The 20,226-nt window shown below is 41.5% G+C and overlaps 1 protein-coding gene across 1 annotated transcript in view; it reads left to right on the top strand.

Moving 5' to 3' along the window:
* Positions 1-19,318, top strand: part of MRPS6 (mitochondrial ribosomal protein S6) — a 46,424-nt gene extending 27,106 nt beyond the window's left edge. The window contains exons 2-3 of the mRNA XM_050915322.1: positions 6,716-6,855; positions 18,668-19,318. Of these exons, the coding sequence (XP_050771279.1) occupies positions 6,716-6,855; positions 18,668-18,848 (321 nt within the window). The 3' untranslated portion in view covers positions 18,849-19,318. The remainder of the gene's footprint in view (positions 1-6,715; positions 6,856-18,667) is intronic.
* Positions 19,319-20,226: the final 908 nt, after the last annotated feature.

Raw genomic sequence — 20,226 nt, 5'->3', positions numbered from 1 at the left:
TAATTTCACTTTGACTTGGTATTTATAGGGTACTTGTATTGCTTGGTTTTTAGTTCAGTTTCTTTAATAATGTCCTTTGATCTTAAATGTTGAGTTAAAAAAAAAAAGATGTATTGTGGAATTTAGATTCTTTGAAGAAGAAAGGTGGATTTTGGAACAGAAGAGATACTAGCATCACTTTGACTTCAAAAGTTGCTGCTTCCTCTGCATCCAAGTCCCCAGGCTTCATATTCACATCAGGTGAAGTTGCTAGTTCCTTGGCTTATACCCTGTTAAAATGCTGATTAAATCTGTGTTGAGGATGGGGTGTTATTTTTAATTCAGACTGAGTCAATTTTGATCACTCCCCCAAACTTATTTTTGGTGACTTGCCTGCTATAACTTTCTCACTATTTGCCAAATCCATTTCTAGAATAGTATCACGCCTTTTTGTTCAATGTTTGATGGAAATACGAAATGGTTATCATGTTCAGGAGCCACCTGGGTTTCTCCCATTTGTTCCTTATTCTATGTCGGGAAAATTGTACTGTTGTAGCTGCAGAAACCTCTGTCCGTACCTAGTGCTGCGCCATGTCCAGCTTTCCCTAGACCGATCTCTCCCCACCCCTGCCCAGGTCTGTACTTCCAGGCAGGTGTTCAGAGTCCTCACATCTTTGTTGCTCAGTTTCCAGAGATCCTGATTGCGGTCATCGGTCACATGCAGGCTGTTTTTACCAGGGGTGCAGCACAGCTCCCACATCTTCTGTTTGCTTGATCTACTGCTTTTATCTTTATTTTGATCTTTTTTGAATAGTACGTATCCTTCAGCGGTTGTACCCTACTTAGGACTGCTGTCCATGTTGTTTATGCTTTTATAGTAATTGCAGCTTTGCATCTTGCACGAGGAGTTCAAGTTTGTTCCCTAGGCAGATGAAGAACAACCCTGCCACTAGCTGTGTTGTATGCCTGGCTATGGTTTTTACTAATATTAGCACTAATTTTTTCTTTGCTGTCCATTCTTAATCTGCTGATTATTTTTTCATCTGCTTGCTGTGTCGTCTTGTGTACTAAAACAGGGTGTGACAATTAAATGACTTTCCAGCTTCCCCTTGTTTCTCATTGCAAAGCTCCTCTTCTTTCTTATGCCAGTGTTGATCTTGGCTAGTTCACAAATGTATGTGTGGTTTTTTTATCATTTTCACTAATAAGTTTCTAGTGTTTTGTTATGTAGTAATGACAGTAAGGAGTTGGTTTTTTCCCCTTAGTTTTGCTGCTTTTGAATTGCAGCTTTCTTCTAAACATAGATTTTGCATTCTTTGATTTCCACCTCAGTAAATAATCTCAGAACAACCTTTTGTAACTGTTTAACAACCAAAAAAAGACATAATTTTATCCTACTATTACTACATTGAAGGGATAATCAAGCTAATTATGATGGACTTCTTTCTGTTTATAATTTGAGATGTGCCCGCTGACTTTAAATGCTGCCTGTTAAACTGAGTAAGTGGCCAGAAGAACTTGAGTACAGTCCTAACCCTAAAACTAAGTATTTGGTGTCTGCTTCCTTTTCTCTCTCTAAAGACTCTTTTTGAAGGAGCTTTGGTGACTTGAGAAGGCTTCATTTTTAGCCAGTTCTGTTTTTTCTGTCCCTTTTGACTTTCTGTCCTCTCGAGTTCCCTCTGGCCAGCTAACAAGATGGAAAATTGAGCAGTGGTGCAGAGTCCTTTCACATGGCTCTAGTTCCAGCCACAGCGTTGTCCTTCCCTTTAGGATTGGGCGGGTGGCTCCTCGTTTTTTAGGAGACATCAGCATTACAAAAGCTTTATTTCAAGCCTTTGCCACGTTTCTGGTCTGTCTCCAAGCTGTTCTTGGCAGCTTCATGGCTGACGAGCTCATGTCTGGCCTCCAGTAGAACAGAAGATATTTTGCCATCAGAGTATTCCCCATTTTTTTTTTTCTATTCACCTATTTTTAATACACTTGCTGGTTGCCATGTGAGTTCTGTATGACTGATAAAAACCGTGCTATAGTTTTTAATCATGCTGGTGGTATATAACTTCCCCTGAAAAAAGAGGTTGTTGGCGCTGTGTTGCAGTACTCGCTGGTTATTACTGTGCATTTGTGGCTTTCATCCTGGGCAGTAATTGATGGTGCACCCCCGTCCATTTCCATTTGCGCAGTCTGGTGAGATGCTGAAGAAGGGTGTGCATTAAACAGCTTTCTGCTCGCTTGGGTGATGATTATGCTAAGCTGAAAGACTGGCGAGCAGAAGGGGAGAAGCCAGAGGTATGGAAGAAGTGCTTTAGGGCATGGCGTTCAGCTGTGGTTTGCGTGACACCTGGGGCTATGTATAACTTCATGGGAATAGTGGAGTTTTAAATAAACTGAACTGGACTCTCTGTGGAAAGGTGCCCGGTGATCTCGATCCACATAGTTCCTGCGGCATCGGCAGCAGCTGCGCGGGGTCTCCTGGGCGGTGCAGCTGCCTGGTAAAACGTGGCTGCAGCCGTCCTCGTCCGTGGAGAAAGCTGATGGTGCACAGAAAGTATGTTTTGTAACATACCTCTGTTGTGATTGTTTTGCCTGGCAGATACGGGGTTGACATGCTAGTTAACATGTTTCTTCCGGGCAGCTGTAAGTTTTAAAAAAATGTGAGGGTAGAGGAGTGGGGAATTTTGATCTGTAGACAACAGTCCTTCAGTTACTTCTTCCAGGGGCAGTTTTCCAAGGAAAAGCCCTTGGACAGCCTGCAGTGACCTCCCTCCTCTTCCTTCCACGGCTTGGCCGGGTCCGTAGGGCTGTGTCTTCCTGAGAACAAGGTAACTACTCGTGGCCGAATGATAGTGAACCAAGTTCACTAACAAAGTTCACCAAGTTCACTAAGGGTGAAGCCAGTTGAAAGGGCTCTGGCTTGACTACACACGCAAGAGGGGGAACCAGAGCTAGAATTACATACCAGGGCTTACGCGCTCTTGCTAGTGCCTCCTGCTCTCCAGCACGGATATCCTGGCACTGGCTTCCATTTTCTCCTTTTCTCTCCCCCATCTTTGCTTCCCCACGTCTGTGGTACTGGAATTAGTGCTGGCTGTTCAGGAAAAAATGTTGTGGCTCCTGGGTTGGGAGCCAGGCAATACCATTTGCTATGTCCTCAACTGGTCTGGCTCTGAGGCAAACCAAGGAACCTGTGTCTGTGGATGTTATGGTTAGCAAAGACTAGCCTATATATAGTTTGGTTGATGGCTTTAGGCAAGCTATGATAAACCATGATCTTTTTTGGAGAGGAAGAATGAGAGGGGTTACAGTGACAAGCTTTCAAACCCAACAATTAGTTTATGTTTTCAAAGTATGTCCACAAGTGGGGAGGTTGCAAAAACGCGTCATATTTTACAATCCTTAATGTAGAAATCTGTGGCTTTCTTTTCTTGTTCTTTTTGTTTTGTTTTGTTTTTAAATACATGGGACTTGGTCTTAGACTTCATTGTGTTTAAAAACTGCACATCATGTTGGACATGCAGCCACTCAGGGAATGTGCTGATCTGTTGGCATGTATAAAAGAGACAAAAAGCTTCTGTGTCATTTGAGGGTATGAGGGATGTAGAGGAGTAAGCTTACCCAACAACATTTAACTTAAATCTGCATGGTTGTTAAGAAGGGTATGTCAGACAACTCCACTACTGGACATATAGCTGTTCGGTTAAAGGTCTCAATCGATTAAGATCTCTTTTGAACAGAGCTCTGTTTATGGATCAGCATTTTTTTATGCAAGTGGGAGACAAGTAGCAACAGTAAACTTAACAGTATTTTTATTCATTGACCTGACAGATTTCTCCTGCGCTAATTGTCTGAGCACCATGGAGGCTTCTGCAACCTAACCACACCCAGCAGGCACAGTGGGAGAAGACTTGAATGGCAGATCCTATTGCTTTCCAAGAGTGTATTTTCAAGCCTAGGGTTGGAAGCACTACAGGTGCACTGCAGTGCACAAAATATTAAAGCTGTTAGGTTAGCTGCCCTTTCTCTCCTAAAACTGCTCCTTTCCCTTAGTGATGTGGGTAAGTAAAATCCTAATGGTTGGTGTCAGATTCTTGATTAAAAGGCAAAATGTTCTAGACAGTAACACGTACCTTGGTGCCTGCTTCACAAACTCAGTTGTTCTTGTTTTTTGTCTTCTTTCTTGAAGCCAGATTTCTGGTATGGCTCTTCCAGCATTAAACTATGTTACCCTAGTTTGTGGCTTGTCTATGTGAAGCTGCTGCTTCACAACAAATGAAGGTGTCTCACCTGTAGCTCCTGATTTAGATGGGTTTGAGTGCCGAGATCCTGTGCTGATGGAAGCAGCATAAAACCTGTCTAGAATTTGGGCCAGCTTCTCTCGCCGTTGTGCCATGTAAGTTGGGCTAAAACAGCCATAAGGAGCTTGGGTAGAAATTCTTCATGGGGAAAGTCTTAAGAAAAGAGCCTCTGCTCCCCTCTCTCCCCTTGTATTTTGGCATTTGTGGAGTGTGGAGGACAGGGTCAAGTATAGCGGAGCTGCTACCTTTCTCTGGCTGTTGCTGATGTTTCTCCAGTAGCAGAAGTTTGAAAGAACACTTTCCACTATGGCAAAACAACACGTGGTTGTGATGCAGAATAAGAGATTTTGTTCTATGCTCTCTCCTAGTTGCTGGCATTATTGTGAAGACACTACCTGATCTCCTTACTTGGCTTTTCTTGATTCTGTTCCTCACCTTCAGTCCTGTCAGCTCAGCCAACATGTTTCACAATCACCCTTCCCACTCCTTGAGTACTGCTCAAAGTACTGAGGGAGTAACATGCCATAGCTGCCACTTCCCAGTTGTTCTCTGATAGTATTTGCTTGTCCTTCTCCTTGGGTTTGCGGAGAGAGAGAGGACTGCATGTGACTGCTTGGTGGTAGTTGTCAGACATATTAGAGGATGAAAAGTAATGCAAAATACGAGCATAGAGAAGACTAAGAATCCAGTCTTGGAAGAAAATCCTTGTGTTGATGGGATACTCTCTAGTATTTGAATCTAGTATGCAGAAGTATTTGAGAGACAAGAGATAGGTTCAAAGGGGGGAATGAAAGTATTAACATGGTCAGCATGAACAGTTGGTCAGCATCATCAGCTGTAGCATCAACATGCGAGTGCCTACATGACTTCACAGAATTGGTTTTATGCTATTTTTCTAGCAAAGGGCTGTATAGTTGCAGTCTGCCTGTCCATCTGTCAGTCTCTCCTTTGTAAGTTTTAAACACACTGGTTTTCTTCCAGGAATGAGTTTTGGAAATCTCAGAAATTCAGACTCCTGTAACATTTGTGGAAATGGCTTGCTTTGTGGCAAGAGGCCCAAAAGAGTTGTAAGGAGACCCAATTAGTTCTGCAAACGTTTTGGGGAAGGAGGTCCTAAGCATGAAAGGTGCTTACTTGAAAATCTAATGAGTGATAATGGAGGCAGCCATCCTAAGTCAACTCAAAAATAGTGTTATTCCTGATTTTGAGCTAAAATATGATTTAAATTAATACAGTATAATCCGTAAACTCTCTTAATCCCTTCATCCTAACTTTTCACGCTGTGACAAGAGATACCTTTAGTACTTGTCTGTTGGGAGAAACAATAGTTTGAATGCACTGAAGAATTTTGGCAAGGTAGCAACATTTCTTCATGTGTGAACATACTTGTCTGGTCCCTGTAATTGTTTTACAACACAATCTAAATGCATGCTGAAAAAAAAGTCCAGGCATTTTTGCTGACCTTATAACTGTTCAGGCTCTTTGTGTTGAAAATAAATTTCCCAAACAGTTCATGCAGCTGGAGAGAGGAGGATAAAATTTCTGATTGATAGTGAGGAGCAGTAGGTGTGATCCCGTGATTGACTCTTGAGTGCCACAGGTCAGTTAGCCCATGGAAACAAGAAAACGTTTCAGGCCATCTGTACTTCAGGTCTTTCAAAGAGCAGTCAGCGTTGCAAAATGTGGTACATTGAACATCTCTGCTCTGCATATGGAGGCTCTTTCATATCACCTTGTATCCTCAGGAACATGAAAGAAATTTCACATGCCGGAGCATGGGCTGCACTGCATGTTGTGAGATTCTGGTACCACCTTTTTCCACCAATTTCCGTTAAGGGATCTGGACATTAAGCAACTCTTTTTCTTATTCAAGGTGTACATCTCTACCTTAGACTTAGGAAACTAACTTTCAGTCATCTTACACATAAGGTGATTGAAGGCTTACACAAGTTTTCTTCTGGCTGCGAAGGGACAGCAAAGTTGTTGTGGTGGTCTGATTTAACAAAATAAAATCTGAATAAAGCTGAAAATCATCTCTTTCATTACTTTGCCATTTACAACTGTTGCCATGTCACTGGACAGGTAGACTTGGGAATATATCTTGATGTGAAATGTTGTAAGGAATGCAGAAGAAAGCTGTACAATTTGGTTTGTGTTCAGTTGGATATCCATTTAGTTTCCTTTCTCTGTTGGGGCCTGACTTCGAAATTGGTGGAAACGGTGCTGTTGCCGTAATTCACAGAGGAGTTGGCTGTTTGTTCTTAAAAATTTTCCTCCTTAGGAGGAGGTCTACTTCTGCTTCCGCTTTGCCCTCTCAGGTTACAGAACGATCTCTTCCAGCACTGAGCCGTGCAAGTACAGGTATCGCTTCTAATAGCATAATAAGAATAACCAGATTTGTGTACATTTCCCGCTTTCTCTTTTTTTTTTTCTTTCTTTTAAAGCCTGAGACTGCAGCTGTGCTGAAGCGCACTGTTGAGGCTCTTATGGAGAGAGGAGCCGTTGTGAGGAACCTAGAAAACCTGGGAGAAAGGTCTCTGCCTTACAAAATCTCCAAGCACAAGGAGCGCCACAGAAGAGGAGGGTATGCATGATGCATTTTTCCTTAAAATCCTTAAAGTGCTCCTTTAAAATGTACAGAAGTAACTCTCATTGTTTGGTCTTCCTTGTGCTTTTTGGGAGTACAGCTGTAATGTTTGTGATCTCAGTAAGGTGTTGTGTGGCTGTTTGTGCGTGCGTGTGTTCTGCTTCAAATGTTTTGTGTCTTTTATTCTGTGTGGTGTCAGCTTTTTGTTAGTGTTTAGTTGTCATGTTACAATTGGCCTGAGTCCAGGCCTGCAGAACTACTTTCCCCAACATACACAATGTTATTTTGTTATGTCATTTTTACGTAACTATTTTCCAAGCCAAGTCAAGCTGTTTACTGATAAGTCGTACTTAATCTGCTGGTTGCTAATTGGCAGGATTGATTCTTTTTCTCTGATGCATCTGAACTAAATGTTAATTACCATGTGTACCCTGTAAGACTTGCTTGTGTTTCTGATACGGTTTTTATTAAGGATGTTAAAGATGACCGTATGGTTTACAGGAGGTAGGGTAAATGTAAATGAAGCTGTGAATTGGCATCTCGGATGTCGGGCTTCCCCCACAGTGCAGGAGGAAGGTGCTGTGGATCACACCTCCTGCTCGGCTTACGCCGGTGTGGTGTTGCTCCTTGAGGCTACCTCCAAAATGGATGCTGGCTCTCACAAGGGCTGAGAAACGTTGCTAGGCAACCCACACTGCGCTGGGGCTGCCGGCGGTAATCCAGATAACAATTAGCAACGCTCTCCTCTGCCGGCGGTAATCCAGATAACAATTAGCAACGCTCTCCTCTTAATCCCTGTAATGCAACTGTGCGTAATCGGATGGTTGGCCAACCTGCCTGCCTACCATCTTCCTTGAGGGGCGTTTGGCACTGGGGAAGGCGAGGTGACTCCAGAGGTGCACCTTTTATGAAGCCCTTCTTGGATCACCTCCCCGGGGGTGACTCATGGTTTCACTCCCTCTTCTGAGGACCTCTTCATTCTCCTGCGAGGTGGGAGTGGTGACAGCTGCCAGTTAAAGCAGACTGACAGAAAGGGTAGGGGAGGAAGTCTCCACCACGTGCCTGTTACTTAGCAGAAAGCAATGGCAGCGTGGCCATGACTGTCTTGCACTCCTGCTCCGTGGTGTCCTTGAAAACATGGCTTGATCTGGCCAGTTTTGCATTTTAGGATGAAGTCTTGTTGCCTGTACACGGGAGCTAATCAAAGCCTTGTCTCAAGACAGAATTACTAATTACATCATCCTTCTGTTGGAGTAGAAGCATTTTATAAACGTTAAAGTCTTTTCCGATGGCTTCAGCAGAAGAAGGAGCTGGTGTTACTCTCCTTGTACAGGTGGGGAGCTAAGGCAGAGGGACCAAGTTCCACCAATTTTGGATGCTGAAGTTGAGACTTTTAGCTTCTAGATTTTTTTTTTTTCCCTAGAGTACTTGGCACTCTCTAGCATTTCACCACTTCGGATGACAATTACTGCTTGTTTTGGGTGGCAGTACAGCTGCAGATCAGGTCTTGAGTTCTTCAACAGGGAAACCAGGACAGGAGAAGACAGTAACCAGCATCACAAGAACTATGTGGCAGAGATGAATAGAAGCCATTTCTCCAGGGGATCTTTCAGACGTGTAAACTAGCTTAACTCATTTACTGTAGCAGATTACCTACTTAATAAGCAGAACGAGGGGATCTGTAGACTATAACCCTCTTCTTTGCAGAGTCCTCAGAGCAGACATATTTTGTGTTCTGAATGAGGCAAGGTTTTAGTAGCAAATAATTGCAATTGTGTTTTGAAACACAGGCAGGAAGCCATCAGATTAATGTCACCATCACTGTTCCTCCTCCAGCTCCCAGTTCAAGTGTCTGTAAATATTTAGCAGCCGTTTTACTTGCCCTGGATTTGGATCCTCTGTATTTGAATATGACCGTTCCCTCCCCTAAATTGCTTGGCTTCTTGAAAGGGAGAAGTGATTGAGAGAGGGTACTACAGGAAATAGTTGTTTTGTGTGCTTTTAATTGGAGAACTCAAATTCAGGAGACACAAGATATTACAAGGGGAAGCAACAGGCAGTTTCAGTACCTGGTAATGTGGGAGAGTTGTATTTCTGTAGATTTTGCTGGGGAGATTGCAGTTCAGTGTACAGGTGTGGTGGATTCCTGGTATACCATCCAATATTTTATATGGTCTGGAGAATAAGTTACTCAGGATATTAAACATTATCTAGGAATAGGAAGTGAAAAGTCAGTTCTTGATCCACCTTATAAGCATCTGTAAAAAGTAATTTTTTTTTAACAGGACAAAGTTGAAAAAAAAAAGGCTTTTCAAGATACCTCACTAAGCTGTACAGCTGTACTGCTGTACACCTGTACTGCTAAGAAATCCTAAGGTCTTTTCTCCTTCATAGCCAATTTTTAATTCTATGTTCCCTTTCTTAGCAAGTTGGTGTAGAGTGGTGTATTAAGTAGTACAGAGCGTGTCACCTTTTCCTTAGTCTCGGCTTTTTCTGAAGTAACTGAAAGGGCTTCTGTGAGAGTGCAAATGATACTGTGTGTCTGTGGGGGGAGGGTGTTTAATCTTTCAAAGCTTTTCGTTTTGGTTTTTTTTTGTTTGCTTTTTAAAAATTTAATTTTTTTTTTTTTTTTTTTTTTTTTTTTTTAGTTTTGTGATTCTTAGCAGAGCTTCAGCTGGTTTATTTTCCAATAGTATGTAGATGGTTGGAGACTTAGGGCGTAAGCTGAATGCGTTATTTACTTGGACCTCCTGGCTGGTGAATTATATGAAAATTAGTGGAATACAATATTCGTAGCAACAAATTGTATGAAAACTAGTGCGATACAATAGTTGTAGCATGGGTCACAGCTTAATAGCATGTCTCTTAGAGACAGCTCTTGTCTTAGTGACCGCTGCATGAACCGTCTTCCTGTCACTCAGAATGGCATGGAATCCCCCCACCTGTGTGGGGTGTTTGCATGAAAAACAAAACAAAACGAAGCAATCTTCCTCACCAGCATAGTGAGCCTAGCTTTGCTCCCTTATAAAACTCCCAGTGCTGTCCAGGCCGTGTCTCTTAACCTCAAATCACGGGCCATCAGTAGGGCAGCACCAGCTATTCGCAGATCACCTGAGACGTGCTCTGTGGCATGCCTAGTAGTCATCCTTCTCCCAGACTTTTGCTGTACGTTTTCTTCATTTAGTTAATCCCATTTTTAACTGCAATTCGAGTCTTTATATACAGCATATCATAAAACTGAGTGAGTGACAGCGGAAGGTCACACAAGCGTGATGTGCACGGCAAAGCTACTGCTGGACTTAGCCAGGTTTTGGTAGTGTCTTTAGTGAACAGTAAAGAATTAAACTGGAAAATACATATTCAGAAGTCAATAGGGAGGATAGTTATCTCCTTAATAAAGTGCTTTTTCCCCTCTGAGTTCTGTAGTGCTTCGGCATCATCTGTCTCTGATATACTGCATTACAGGCACATTACAAATTTAAGAATATCCAGGAGACTTTGCAGAGAATGAGAATTTTACTGCCAATTGATCTGTAAAGCTGAGATTTTTTCAAAGCCTGCCATAGGGGATTGTGGCCCACAGCTGTCACTGGAATGAGCAGTTTTACCGTCCCAGGCAGCTTTGAAGATCTCAGATCATACATATAATTGACTTGTTTCTTCTCAGGAAATTACATTCACTGAGCAGGTGGTGCATGTGCATTGAGGGTATATTAAAACAAATTTAGGTCTTTCTCTTAAATGCATCTCTTTTGGCAGGAAGCACCCTCCTTTTTTAGAGACCTAATATTGACAGCTGTTGCATTTAGGTAATTATGAAAATAGTATGTTTCAGGAACTGTGTGGATATGTCTGAAGAATCAAACTTTTAAATCACTGGTTTACTGATATTTTAAACTGAAGTTGAATTAGCTGCTAATTCACATTTATGGTATTAATTGCCATAGTAGAACATTAATTTGTTTTAAAAGTATTTAAGAGCGTGATTCAAGTAACATCTCACAAAATTGTAACAAATACTATTCACCTTATAGATGAATAAAATGTGACAAGGACACATGGGTTCCAGCGTGGGTTAGGTATGTAAATTTAGTTGAGGCATTGAGCCTGAGTGACTTGCCCATGGCCACTGTGTCTCTGAAAAAACAGTGGAAGAATGTAAATAAGGATTCCCAACTTTATCTCCTAATGGGCAATGGATTTGTGCCAAATATTTGTTCTACTAGCCACTACTTGTTTATCATTTTTAATGAGTTGTATTTAAATTGCTTTTAACATGGTGTGGTTTTTTTAATGTTGTATTACGTGTGTGAGGAGGTGCTTATTTCTGGAACAAACAGAAGTGAACTGATTTAAATAAGGTGTGTACTAGTATTTGAATTCAAGGAATGTTAAACTCTGGATTTGTTGACTGTTTAAGATGATACAGAAGCACTGAATCCCTCCAAGGAGCTTTCAAATAAAGGGTCCAGACGGGCTGGGTGATGACATTGTAGAGCCATTGCTGCATATTTGGTAAATGCTAAACTGGAGGATATTGCAACTGCTTGTAAAATGATAGATCTCAGTAGCATAGTCTGTGGGTTTGCACTTTGTGGCATACCTGTTTTCTTTGGCCTTGCCAGGCTATGCCTTAATCATATGCTTGTGACGCTTCATGCTTCAGGGCATCAGATAAAGGAGGTGGTTTGGGGGACGTGGTTGGTATGTAGGATATTTTTACTTTAGGGGAGATGGTACAAGGGCGACTGCAAAACAGATCTTTTAAAAAAAAAAAAAAATAGGATTCAGACACTCCTTTGGGAAGGTAATGGCTCAAACTTTTTGCAGACCAGGAATCTATTAAACTGTAAGGAGCTATGACAGGGACTTTCGGGAGAAGAAAGTGGCCAGGTGTAACTGGGTTTTGAATACTGGGTATCTTGCTATCCCCTAGAGATTTGTTGTTAGTGATTTTATACCCCCACCCCCCTTTTTGGTTCCATTCTTATTTTTGTTATCTGTGTTGTAGAAAAGATGATATACATCAGCCTGGTCAGTGCTCAGATTTAGTGTGGTTTTGTAGATCAGCAGAGCACTGTGGCCTTTCCCTTCTACTTTGTTTTGTGTATGTGTGTGCTTTCCCCTATTAAATCTACCTGTAATACAGTAATGTTTTTAGACCTTTCTCCCCACATTTTTATTATTTCATTTACTTTATTTGTGGGTTCTCCAGCTAAGCTGTGCATAATTCTGATTATTCATAACAATTTCCATGTTCCGTTTGCCAGTTTTTCCTTGCCTTGTTGTTTTTTTCCCTTTCAAATTTGATTTTGGAAAGATGGCAATTTTCTTTTGTTATTTGCTTGCTTGTCTCTTCATCTTTTTGTTTTGCTGTTCACTCCCAGTTACCTCATCAGCCCACTTGTTCTCTGAAATAGCAAACTCAGGTCTTCCTTTTGTTCTTGCTGAATTGTATTTTGGGAGCTTCTCTGAACATGTTCATGGGGACTTTTTTGTAGGAGGTGTGCAGGGACCCTTCTGATTGCCAGGTCCACTGAGGAGCACAGGGTATGTACCGATAGCATCTAATAGGATCAGGAGTCAGAAAATCCAGGTTGCAGTTTTAGTTGTGGTGTGGACTTGTTTGTGTGATGGGGGAAGATGGTAAGGCAAGGAGGTCCTTTCCCAAGGACGCAGCGTGATGAACTCAACTTGGCTTCCAGGCCCTGCAGCGCTGCAGTTACTCCCCAGCAGCTGGGAGCACCGAGCTTCAGCACCAGCTTCCCCTCTGCTGCGGTGGGGAAGGCTTGGAGGCTGTCCTGGCCTTCCCACAAAGCACTCCCACCTCCTCTGGGTGGTTTAGGGTCTGAAGCGGTTGGCCCTCCTGCGGGAGCACCTTGTGTTTTGCCTTCATTATGTGGGGTGTGACGGTAACGTTGCTTTGCCGAAGTGTGTGCTCAGGAAAAGGGGGCATGACTCTCTCTCATTTCTTGGTGCCTCAGTGGCCTAATGCACAAGGAATAGATAGTTATTAAGAGGAGTATTTCAGTAATTGAGCATCATGTTTGAATATTGACATTTGAATATTTTGGAAACATATCTATGTAAATTACATTACATGTTCAAACTTTTCCTTTTTCCATAAAGTGTCTGAGCTTGGGAACTGTACTTACACAACTTATTTTTAAACAAGCAGCCTGTGGCAGAATAGTATTCCAGGCGGACAAGAGATGCTGAAGTGTCTCCCAATAACCCAGGCTGTCTGGATACAATTTTATTTACTTTATTTGTAAGAGTAAAATAATAGTTACCCATCAGAATTGTTCTCTGGAGTGTTTACAAGTTTTAACAACCCTTCTCTTCTCCCCACCCCCTAGTAAAATACAAACTATTGCATAGCTAAAGGACTTCATCCTGCAGATAAATGTACTGACATGTTTAGCTTCACTCAGGTAGACTCTTGGTGATTTTCATGGCTATTGAAAACCAAAGAGGAGGAAAGAAAAACAGATGAAAGGGGTTGCATCTTTCCTTTCTTAATACCACCAAACTAAATTTATAGCTCATGCACAACCTGTGTTGTTTATTTCTGTTCAGATTTTAGAACATCTTGATCTGTTTCAGCAAAAAGGAGATCTGGGTCTGTAATGAGAACAAAACCAGTTTGAATATTTGAGTATTACGCACATTTGTAGTATTTTCTGCTAAATTGATTGTCGTCTTCCACTAGATGGGGCTTTCTTCATTGATGAGTTGAACCATTACTTTTCCTTCAAATGCTTTTGTCCACATGCACATATGTGTAAGTGTGGATGTGCCTCAAGTATCAGAGCCCTGAAAATTTTTTTTTTTTTTTCCCTTCACCTTACCTGTGGGAGTGCAATTTGCAGTTTTGGTGCTTTTCAGAAGAAATGGCACTGTGCAATAGTTGGTGATGTTGAGGTGCCAGTATCATTTTGTGATGCACTAAATTCTGTAGCATCCTTGTGCTTGCACGTTGGTTAAACGTGATGGCAGCTCTCAAATAGTGGGCTTGGTGGGATGGGACTCAGCCACCATTTTTTTTTTTTTAAGCTGTTAATTATACAGAAGGCAGAGAAGTGACACAAGCAGAATTAATACTCGCTGTGTACTTCAGTCCTGCTCATAACAATTTTGCAAACTTTTTAAATGCTGCCCAGTGAGCATGACTTTTCAAATACTCCAAATAGGTCAGGCTGTTTTCTCTTTTGCAGTGTAATGGTATTTTTTTTTTCCTGCAACACTGCAAAATGTCTTTCCATTATTTAATTAGCTTAATAACAGGCATCTATGTATAGCATTTGGCAAATGAAATTTCTGAAGACTCTGGATGGTAAAATGTATTTCTCCCTAAAGTACTTGCTCATTATGGATTGTTTGTGTCATTGCTGTGGCACAGGCTAGTTACTAAGGTACCAGCTTTTGGTTTTGATCTGGGACTTTCCTGTTGCTATCCTTGTGATTTTCAAGGGACTTCCATCTATCCCATATGTACTTTTTAAAAACTAAAAAGTAACGTGTACTAGTCCTTCCAGCTACAATCCTTCTGAGCGTGAACTTGCCTGGCTGCCCTGCTGAGGAAGGGTAGCTACCACAGGAGTTGAGACGAAAAGCAAACTGCCTCTCTTCAGAGCAATGCAGTGGTCCCAAAGATGAGGTGTTCATTCAGGTAGCAAAAAAATTTCATTTATCTAGGATTACCTTAATGAGAACAAATGTCCAGCTGCTCTTACGTGAGTGCTGCAGCTTGCTTTCCTCCAGGCAGTTTCCTGTTTCCCTGTTCGGTGCTTCACCTCTACCTGTTCATCAGAACATTTTCTTCCCTTTGTATCTTCCACCTCCCCACTGGGGAAGCTTACATACACTTACTGCCACTATGTAAAGGAGAAATTTAAGCATACAGACATTTTTTTGGCACAATCATGGGACCACACAGGCTCTTCCAAGTCCACTCTATGTGTGCTTTTCCCTCAGCTCCCCAGGCTGACAGAGTCGTATTCTAGGAGGATTTAAAAGTGAGTTTTGATCCAGGTGCTTTTCAGGGTTCTTTGAAGTCCTAGACTGCCCATTTGAAAGCAGAATATTTGAGTATCCTTAGGACTCAAGGTTCAAACAATTTCTGGCTTGAATATGTTAAAAAGGATAAATGAAACCTGTCTTTTTTCCCCTCTTTTTTTTTTTTCTCTCATATGCAAAGGCATGTCCTCTTTTATTTGAGATCATATGATTTTTTTTTTCAGTTAATGCATTGTTTTAATATGTTTCAGTCTGCTCTCCTGTATTTAAATCATCCTTCTATTTACAGTCGAGCAGGATGACAAAAATAACTGTGGTCTCATAGTGAATCAGTGGAATTTTCCTGCATTTCTCCCCTGATGACTCGTCTGACTCCTAGAGAGCCTAAATGCTTTTGCATTTTTGCGTGCAAGAATGAGGTGGTTTCCCTCCTGCATTCCTGTATTTTTCCCTATCTTTAAGTCTCACTGGGATTTGGTTTTGTTTACTACACAAACAGTAGCTACAGCATTGCGTATTGGGTCATAGATCACTGCCTGAAATTGAGGTTGCTGCATGCCTTATTGAGGGTGTGTTAAAAAAACCCCACGGCCTCGTGACAGTTGATTTAAATGTGTAGATTTGGGGGGAAGGGGTTCCAGATCTCCTGAGGGATTGCACTGTCAATTGTGTTTGGTTATTGCTTTTGCAGCCGTTAGTTTCTTCTCTTTCTTTAATGAAGAAATAATATTTTTTATGCTGGCCCTCTTTTCCTTCTCTCTTTTTTGGCACAGGAAGGCAATCGTTGCTTGTTAACGTTGAAGAGCGGTGGTGGTTTTTAAAAACTCACATTGTCCCCAATTACTGCAGTTTTGTATCCTCAGATAAAATACCTATTCTGCGAGGAGTCATAAAGATATGCTGTAACAGCTCATCCTCCCATCCCCCCCTTCTCCTTCAGTTATCAACAGTGCGTCAGTGGAAATTTCCACCCTTTGCTAATGTGAGAGAAAGCACAAAGTTGCAAAGCAGCCTTTGGAGGAAAAAAAAAAACCTATTGCTGTTTTAGGAACACAACGAAAAGCAGCATAAGACTTGCAAGCAGAAATGAAATTAAATTCTCGAGAAATGGTGGGACTAAAATGGTGCAGCAGAGAGCATGGATTGCAATATGAACAAATGCTCTTGCTAAGGAAAGGGGACATGAAAGTGGTGATGGATCACCAGCTAGAATTTCTCCCCCCCATCCTCCTTTCTGTTACTTGCAACTGTGAGAGGATTTGGAAGGCTTCTTCCCAAGGAGAAGAGTAAAGTGTCATCTGTTAAATTTACCAGTGGCTTTTAATGGCTTTAACAGAAAATATGACTTTTTAAGGGGTGTGCATCCTTCAGATGTTGCTGTGCAGTGTTTCTAACGAATTGTCCAAGCTTAAAAATTGCTTTTCTCCCTAAACTTTTAGCCAGGTGGCATCTCTTAATTCTGGAGACCAGAAAGCGGTAGGCAGTTCAGTTTTCCAAATATATTAAGCCAAATCCTGTTCCCCGTTGAAGCTTGTGAGGATTTGCGAGGAGGACTGAGCCCACCAGAGTTCCTCCAAGTCCTTCTTGAGGCAAGTTATTCCTGTAGCTCTCAGTAGCCCTGCTGCAGTCAGAGGAGCGGCACCTTCGTTGACGTGACCTGGCACTGGTCCCTTGGCTTCAGTGACGCTCAGCCACAGCCTGCACCAGCTGGGCATCTGTTCTGGAGGACTTGTTGCTTCAGTATGGGCTGCAGGGAGATTTTTTGCCATCAGACCTCTCACATACAAGAATTCAGTGCTTCAATCTGGTCTTTCTGAAAAAGACTTCAGGGATGAATTGTGGCTATTAATGTAGATGCCTGCGTAATAGCTTCAAGATTAGGTTGTCTGGCTAAGGAGAAGCATCTTCGCTATGTTTTCCACGGGTGGATTCCACCCCTGTGCAGTAATGCAGCACAGGCTGCTTGAGTCATTTCTGGCCCGACAGGTCTCCTCTGTGTGTAATATTTTTGATGTAACACATTTAGTTGGATGAAAATGAACTCCATGCAGCATGAAGAACCCGAGTGTGTCTCTTGCTCATGACCCCATCTCCCGTATTTCCTGTTCAGACTCCCAGTTCAGCTTCTGGTCTTGGGGACTTACCCTCCAAGATTACCTTCATGAAGATGGACTGCGATGCTCACGCTATAGTTGAAGTTAACAAGAATCCATACCTCTTGCAGAACACAGTCCTCTCTGTTAGGTACACTTTTTAAATCAAACTGGGATGCTTGATCCTGCTTGGGTAATGTGACTTCATTTAAGGGATATCACTTTCAGGTTGTACTGATGCTTCGTGGGGAGGTGTGCTTGAGTGGACTAGGAGGAAAGGGGAGCTTTAATAACAAGATGTGTAAAGATTAAAATGAAATAGCTAAGTGGGAAGTGCTGTGCTGTACATTTAGCCTTTAAATTACAGATAGTCTTGGAAACGAGGTGAGTGGTTAGTTCTCTTCAGTAGGATTTCTGAGACAGTTGCAGTGTCTTTTTACTGTACTGTAGTTAGTGCCATGCCAAATGCAGACAAAGTGATTAAAAAGTGTTCTGGTTACAGCTCTGTTGAAATGCTGTGAATGAACCAGCATTGTCAAGGGAGGCGGGATGGCCAGTGACATGGCTCACTCGTTTTTTGCATTAGTGTGATGGCTGACACTATGTTGCTTATAACTTGCAGGAAAAGCAGACATAATGTTGCTAATGAATTTAACATACATCTCATGTTAAGAGACGGGATCTGAATTTGCATATCTGAGATTACGTTAATGCACAGTCTGTAGCTGTGTGCCTTGTCTGAAATGGGGCTCAGGAAGTGACAGTAGATCTCTTTGCTTGTTCGGATGTACTGGAGTTTTAAAAGCCTCTTGCAAAATTATAGTTGAGCTCATGAAGAAGGTGCAGTTCTTCAGCAAAGGAGTTTATTGCAGAAGTCACCTCAGTGACCTAAGATATTAATGGGGAGCAACGTTCTCCTTCCCGTAGGTAGGCGGTCGGCTTTTTCTTTATAAATGTCAAATATAGTTGTGTGGTGGACACGAAGTGCTTACCTGGAGCAGTGTGTTTTATATGTGCTGTGCATGTGTGGAAGTAAGACCTTTTCAGTCCTGCCAAGGTCAGCACGACAGTATGCTTGTCAAGTGCCAGCTGCACAAGTGGGCATTGCCTGTACGCAGCTTCACCTCCCACCCTCACATTGAAAATTTAAGCCATGTTCACATCAGAGATGTGCCTAATTTGGGATAAGTCCATCTCCTTGGGTTTCTTTTGCTGTTGTGTGGTTTTTTAATTTCCATTCAGCTCTGAAGCGGAACTTCAAAGGAAGAAATGTACCTGTATGTATATAAGCTTGAGATGTTTCACATTGGCATCTCTTCCCCAAAGAAACAATGCCGTGAATTCGAAGAAGGATGCATGTTGTAACTTAAATGAGTGCCACCCTACCTTTTTTTAAGACTATTCAAATCAAGGTGTGGAAGTGAATGGAATAGGTACAAGAAGAGTAAGCTCCCTAATCTCCTTGGGTAAGCAGTGCTATACAACAAAGACAAGTTCAGGCTGAGCCTGCTTCAATTGAACTTTTCTTCTTTGAAATCAAGATAATCCTGAGCTTTTATTTGAAACGATTCTGGTACCAAAATGTAAGAAAAAATTAGAAAGTTTCATTTAAGAAATGCCACAGAACAGTTACTTGAATTAAAGTTGTTGCAGTACAGGTATTTTTTTTTTTATTGTATGTATGTTTCTCATTGCAGGTATTTTTTGATAGACTTAGAGGGCCCACCTTCGATTGTATCGACCATGATGGATCATTTAGGACGTGATATTGATGTAATTAGACGTGCTTTTATAAAGCATCCTGTATCAAAGACAGAAGAATGCAGTGGCATAATCCCAATCAACTATGAAGATAAACTAATTGCCAAGAAGAAGTGAATATTCCAAATAGCATGCTTGAAACTTTTTAAAAAATTTTTTATTCCTGCTCTGGAAAACAGTTGTGATAACTAATGTCCATCAAAAATAATCAGTTTTGGCCATGTTATGTGTGTGATATAGTACACTATCTTAAGTTATTGTAACATTTGAGGTTTCTTTTTGTTTAAAATAATTTGAATAGACATAACCTGTATGCTTATCTTGATATCTGACAACTCTGAAAATTGATTTTCTTTTCTCTTAGAGCATTACATTGATAATGAAGATTTACCCATCATCAGAATGCTAAAAATAGCATTCTTTTCCAAAGACAGATTACTTCAGAATATGTATATTTACATAAGAGATTAAGAAGTCTACAGTGTAAATATAGCAGTATAGGATGTGATTTGTTGGAGGTTTTTTGATCTGTTGGAGGTGGGGTTTTTTGCTTGCTTTTGGAAAAAGGTAATAAAAGTGTGATTAAAAATAAAACTTGACTCATTTTTTAAAAGCAGAAAAGGTACAAGAAAAAATAACTTACACTGTTCAAAGTACAGGTAAAAAATTATTCTCTGTAGAAAAGGCCATAAACTTCCAGGTGGCAGGTCAGAGAATAACCATGCTTATATATGAACAGAAGAATAAAAAGTGCTTTGTTTTACCATCAGCTGACCCAGGCGGACATTTCAAACTGAGAAGAATGTCAGGACAAAGGTCTTAACATATATTTTGTCTTTCTTTTGCTCTTGTGAAAACTGGAGAAAAAGCAATGCACATGAAAGATGACGTTAATGTCGTATGACCTCCAGCTGGTCGGACATAAATTCAGTAGTTTCCAGAGGATCTCCATATTTCCCCCATGCTACTGACGGAATGCACTGGCCATTTCTCCTTCCGAAGGAGAGTGTGTGTGTGTGTGTATAGTTATTTCTGTAGAAGCAAGTAAGTTGACACTGATACATTGTTATGCAAAGAGGATATTCTTTACCTGAATAAGCTTCATCCAGAAGCTGCCACCTCTGTCACTCCAGCGTTGTGCGTTGCGCGTTGCCAAAGGGAAGGCCAGTCCAGAGGCCAAGGTCAGATTCCCAGAGACTTGTGACAGGTCTTGTTGGTGTGACTGCTCTCCAGCGTGCTATTTCATGATGAGTTTGTCTCTCTCTTTCGGGGAGGTAGCTGGGTCATTTTTTGGGGGGATGCTGCTTTTTTCCTTGGATGCAGATCTTCAGGGGGAAAAGAAACCAGTGTTTCTACTGAGTAGCTTCTTTTTTAAAGGAAGAAGTGAATTAGGAAAATGAGAGGAAATTTTCTTTCCGTACATCTTTATTAGGAGACACGAGTGCATGTGTGTTTGTGGGGTTTGGGTTTTTCTCTGATGTTTTTTCTTTTTTCT

The sequence above is a fragment of the Gymnogyps californianus genome, chromosome 1 (assembly GCF_018139145.2).
Source record: "Gymnogyps californianus isolate 813 chromosome 1, ASM1813914v2, whole genome shotgun sequence".
Taxonomy (NCBI): Eukaryota; Metazoa; Chordata; class Aves; order Accipitriformes; family Cathartidae; genus Gymnogyps; species Gymnogyps californianus.
Note: the sequence above shows the minus strand (reverse complement) of the source record. Positions and strands in the feature narration are given on the sequence as shown.